Source organism: Corvus kubaryi, unplaced genomic scaffold (genome assembly GCF_017639235.1).
Source record: "Corvus kubaryi isolate FWS band 111438036 unplaced genomic scaffold, C.kubaryi_AGA036_p1.0 66, whole genome shotgun sequence".
Taxonomy (NCBI): Eukaryota; Metazoa; Chordata; class Aves; order Passeriformes; family Corvidae; genus Corvus; species Corvus kubaryi.
This window is the reverse complement of record NW_024582054.1, coordinates 31,326,115-31,331,562: the sequence shown is the minus strand read 5'-3', so window position 1 is coordinate 31,331,562 and position 5,448 is coordinate 31,326,115. Positions and strand designations below refer to the sequence as shown.

Genomic DNA, 5,448 nt, shown 5'->3' with positions numbered 1-5,448 from the left:
TCGCCTCCCAGGCTCCAGAGACACAAGGGCAGAAAGCTGCAGCCTAAGCTGTATTGCATTAGCACTGTGGAGCTTGTCCGTCCTCTGGCATCCCACAGGGCAGGCAGTGTACATCTGAGCTGCTTTCTTAGGGAATTCAGAGTTTGCCCAAACTGGGGCCTTGCTGAAGGGCTCTCACTTGTGCTGCCAGTGCCATTGGAAGGCCCCAGAGCAAGAGGGCATTTCCTGGGTGCAGGGATCCCATCTTCCCAGTCTGGCCTTGCAGGTTAGCAAAATCCACACGGACATGCGGGCACATTCCAGCACTGACTTGCACTCCAAACCTTTCAATTTTCTTCAAGGAAAATTCTGATTTTTTCCTTCTGCTTGGAAGGGCGTGGATTCCCTTGGTTGATGTATTTGGCAGAAAGGTTCTCCTCACATGGAAATGCTTCCTGGCAGCCTGAAACTCTCCTGCCCAGCGACAACCCATTTGGTCCCACTGGATCATGGAAACGCCAGTGCAAAAGCATCACCTTTCTCCCTTCTGCAAGGAGCTGCTTTCACAGCCCAAGCTCCTGACACAGTGCAGGTGGTCCCTGAAGGGAGGTTGTAGCTAGGTGGGGGTCATTCTATTAGCCCAGGGAACAAGCAATGCGAGCAGAGGAAATGACCTCAAGTTGTACGGCAGGAGCTTTAGATTGGATCTGTAGGAAATATTCCTTCAATAAAGAGGATCTCAAGCTTGCAAAGAGGCTGCCCAGAGAAATGGCTGAGTCAGCACCTCAGAAAGGTTTAAACGTTGTGGGATGTGGCATTTGGGGAGCTGGCTGATTGGTGGAGTAGGCAGTGTTAAGTTTGCAGCTGGACTGTGAGATCTTCAGGGTCTTTTTTGACCTCAACAACTCAGAGATTTAAGTGTGGCTCAACCAGTGTGGAGTCAAGGCTCAGACTCAATGATCCTCGAGGGTGCCTTCCAACATGGGTATCTATGAGACTGGCAATGGAGGGCAGCTGATAAGAAAGACAAAAGAAAGAGCAAGGGAAGTTCTTAGAAGAAGATTCACTCAAAAGCAGCCTTAAGCAGTTCACCAGGGCCACTCAGAGTGGCTGAGCTGGGCTGGGCACAAAGGGTGGGGCTGGCCTGGCTGTGATGAGCTGTGGCTCCTGTGACATCACGGGCAATGTGTCACAATGGGGGCAGCTACCAAAGGCCCCAGCAGGTAACGCTGGCCCTGTATTGCTTGGCAAGCGGTGAGTGCACACGTGGCGGGGAGGCTGGGCTGGGGACAAGGGCTGGGGCAGAAACGCTGCACCCGGGGGAGGGTTCTCCGGCTGCACAGGGCAGGGACAGCCCCTCACGGGAGAGCCTTGGCCAGGGCACGGTGCTGCTGCTGTTGCTGCTGCTGCTGCTGGGGCAGCGGGACAGGCCTTGCTGCCTGCCAGCTGTCTGCGGCCCTGTCCTTCCTGGCCCCAGGCCCCTGTCATTCCCGTCCCTGCTGCCCCCACTGCCAGCTGCCTCCCTCCCCGCCCCACTCAAGGCCTTCTCTCCATCCGCCCGCAGACCATGGGTTCCTTGGCATTCTGGTTCTTGCTCTTGCAAAGCCTAGTCCACTACCTGCGGCCCGTGGGTGATGGTTTGGACGAGGCGATGCGTCTGCGCATGGAGGCGCGTGCGATGAGCCAGGAAGTGGAGAGGATTCTTCTGGAGTGGGAAGTGGAGCAGCTCACCCTGAAGCAGAGTAGAGGGGCCTGGCGAGAGCTGCTCTGGTCTGCCTTGCAGCACTGGCAGATCTGGGCCATTGCTGGGCTCCTGCTCCTTCTCTCGGCCCCATGGTTTATCTGGAGGGAAAGGAGCCTGAGGAGAGAGGAGCCTGAAGAAGAAAACAATGGTGTAAATGAAGAGGAAGTAAGAAATGTGGAAGCAAATGAAGAAGAAGCTGTTGGAAATGAAGAGGAAGACAACAATGATGCGAATCGGGAGGAAGTCAACAATGATGATGGCAATGGAGAGGAAGTCAGCGATGGTGCTGCAAACGAAGATGGTGCTGGAAATGAAGTTGTCATTGCAGCTGCAAATGCAGAAAACAACAATAATGATGTTCGTGAAGCTGAAGAAGGAGAGCATGATATTGAAGATTACACTGGAAGGATTTTAATGGAGCGCATACAATGGCCTGTACAGGACCTGCAGAAAGGCTGCGAGTGGACAACTGACCTGATGGCCAATTTCACAATTTACTTTGGCCACATCTTGTCTGGCAGTTTCTACCCGGTCCTGCAACAAGCCATCGGAGTGGGCAGTGCCTTTGAAGGTTGGAGTCCCCGCGAGCAGGATGTTGTGTACCGCGTGCTCGTGCCCATGACTCCTCCCCGAGGGCACACCTTCCACCTGGAGCGTGACACTGAGGAGCAGAGGCACGTGAGGAACTTCTGTGTCTGTGTGCAGCTGGAGTGCACCTGCACGAGGGAGCAGCAGGGTGAGAACATGCTGTGCTTCCTGCACCACCCCGAGGAGGAGCTGAGGAGGAATCAGGATCCCAGCCTCCTTCACACCCTGTGCACCGGCACCTACCTCGATGTGCAGAAAACTGCCCGCTGGTTCTACCAGCTGGTGAGAGCCATCTGGCCAGCTTTGCCTCAGTCGCACACGTGGCGTTTAGTGCTGCTGCCCTCCAAACGCTCCTGCCAATTCCAGGTGACCAAGGGCAGAGAAAGCTTCCGCATTGAGGTGCTGTTCGGGGTGCGGCAAGGCGACTCGGACATCTTTGTGAGCAGCCAGCCTAGACAGGCCTGCACCCCAAGCACAACGTGGCCTGAGACCTACGCTGTGGCAGAGGTGAAGTTCTTCAAGTACATCGCCAGGCAGGCCCCCCCTGACAGCTTGCACCTCAAATGCCTGCAGTTCTTCACCCGTCTTCAACTGGGCTTAGGCATTTCCACCTACACCACAAAGACCATTGTTATGCACCTCCTGAACATCATACCTGTGTCACGGTGGCGCAGGAGAGATTTCGTGAGGCGACTGGTGGATATCAGCGAGGACCTGCGCTTATGCGTGGAAGTGAGACGCCTCAACCATTTTATTTTGGGCAACCGTAGGCTCCCTGGGGAGATCAGTTTGCCCCCAGAGGTGCAAATGGCCAAGACGTGCAATCTCTTCCATCACCTGGTGATGGATCCGGCCGCCCACTCCCAGGCAATGAGCGAGTATGTGGATCTGCGGATGTGGATCGTAGAAATGCTCGAAAGTATTCCTTGAAAGAGGTTCTCCTGCTTAGAGCTGTGCTTGTGAGACTGGCAGCTGGCAGCAGAGTTTCCCCTGATTGTACAGGAGAAAAGAGGGGAGAGTGCGGGATACAGAGAGGGAAGGGAAAGCGCTGTGCAGCCGCACTCTGCCATCGACAGCAGCAGCAGCAGTGTCGTCCCAACAGTCTCCTCAGCACTGCATCCAGTGATGACCAGGTTGGTTGCACAGATCGGGGAGCACGCAAGAGCGAATACTGCCATTCGTTTTTGTGTTCTCTGGGGTCTGTGTGCAGAATCTACTCTTCAGGGAGGAGCTGACACAAACCTCAGCGTGCAGAACATGGAGAAGGCACTGCTCAGCCGGCCCTGGGAATTGCTGCCACACCTGTCCTCTAGAGCAAAAGCACGCTCGGGGAGTCAAAGCTGATGAGGCTGAAGAGGCCATGGCCAGGGGCCTTGTGAGAGAGAGTCCCATTGCCACCTGGACTGTGACTGCCGCCAGCTCTGTCTTAGAGTCCATTTTCCCTCTGAGAGCTTCACCTTGTGCAAAGATGCCGATCCCAGAATCCCAGGTGAGTTCACATTTGAAAGGACCACCGGTGAGATCATCTTGTCCAGGGGTGCTCCAGCAGGCTCTTCCTGCTGCGCATTGCAAAGCACTGCGTCCGGACGGTTCTTGACTATCTCCAGCGAGGGAGACTCCAGAACCTCTGGGCAATGTGCTCCAGTGCTCGGTCACTGCGCTGAACGCCAGATGTGCTGCAGACTTGCTGGAAATCAGCGAAGAATTGACGGAGCTGGTTGAGAAAATCAGGAGCTGGGCCTCTCACCTATGTGGCCCCTGGCTCCAGCAAGGCCCAAGTACAGAGTGACGTCCGGAGTGAAGCAGAGGCCTCTCGGCGCCGGGTTGTTTCCCTGAGGCCCAGAAGAGCCCCTGCACCTCTAGCGCCGTTGGCCTCACTCCCCTTCACTGTGCAGAACAAGCTGGGTTACGAATCTGCACCTTTAAGGAGAAGAGGATGCATGCAAAGACTCTGGCAGAGGTCCCACAGCCTCTCCTGCTGCCTCAGCAGGTGGAAGGCCATGGGAGGGTTTATTCTACCTCCCTGTATCACTTCCTTTTCCAAAAAAGGTCACACAGATCCACATCGAGCTCCACTTGCGCATGAACTTCCCACTCGCAAGAACACGCATGAAGAGAGCACATGCCTTACGTGCATGGCCAAAGTCACCAACTCCCACCGGTAGCATGCAACTGTTCCTGGCCTTTGGGAAGGGCCAAAAATCAGAGTGTAAAAGAAGCAGGAATGTGGGACAGAAAAAGGAGAAAGAAACAGGGAAAAAAAGACCAAGAGGAACAATCGGCACTGCTTGCCCGCCATCGGTCAGGGGACGGTGCCTGTCCTTGTCCCCAGAAGGGACACCTTTAGGTCAGCATTGGACCAACTCGGTTGGCGCTGACCTGAAACTTTGAATCCATAAGAATCTAGATTTTTATTTCATAGATATAAAGACATAGTCCAGACATATTATATATTATAAAGTTTATTGATTAACATATATAATAGTAAAATATAATTAAACAAAACAATGTACCAATATAAATAATATCAAAGACACAATAGATGTATTTATTATGTCATGATAAAATTAATGATCAAGATTTGAATAGGTAATTATATTTAGACAATAACAATACAGAACGTATTTCGTGTCACTATCCCTCGTGGCCCCTATTAATGCTCTATAGTCAGTGCATTTATGAGTGGCAAACCAGAAACTGCTTTGTTCATGCTTCAATAAAATGCAATACTGCAGAATCTGGATTGTGCAAGACTTTGTTGATCTCAGCCAGACCCAGAGCATTGGTAAATCTCATGCGCTGGGAATGTGGGCTCGTGAAGAGTCTCCTTGAACTCAACCAAACTACAGGGCTGAACTGGTTCTAATCAGAAATTAAGCCCAGCTGTCCCCAGGCCCTGTGATCACAGAATCACACAAGGGCTTGGCTTGGAAGGCTCCCTTAAACATCATCTTGTTCCAACCCTGCTGCCGAGGGCAGGGACGCCTTCCACTAGGCCAGGTTGCTCCAAGCCCCATCCAAGCTGGCCTGGAACACTGCCAGGGATGGGGCAGCCACAGCTTCTGTGGGCAGCGTGGGCCAGGGCCTCAGCAGCCTCAGAGCCAAGAAGTTCTTCCACGTGTCCAGCCTAACCCCTC

General features: G+C 53.5%; 1 protein-coding gene across 1 annotated transcript; it reads left to right on the top strand.

The window, feature by feature from the left end:
* Positions 1 to 1,488: 1,488 nt before the first annotated feature.
* On the top strand, positions 1,489 to 4,766 carry LOC121674109 (inositol 1,4,5-trisphosphate receptor-interacting protein-like 1). The gene has a single exon (XM_042048134.1). The coding sequence runs from the start codon at positions 1,547 to 1,549 to the stop codon at positions 3,239 to 3,241; it is 1,695 nt and encodes a 564-aa protein (XP_041904068.1). The 5' UTR covers positions 1,489 to 1,546; the 3' UTR covers positions 3,242 to 4,766.
* The last annotated feature ends 682 nt before the right edge of the window (positions 4,767 to 5,448 follow it).

Bases quoted from the DNA above. Each gene is read 5' to 3' on its own strand.
- LOC121674109 (XM_042048134.1), top strand. From the start codon at position 1,547: ATGGGTTCCTTGGCATTCTGGTTCTTGCTCTTGCAAAGCCTAGTCCAC.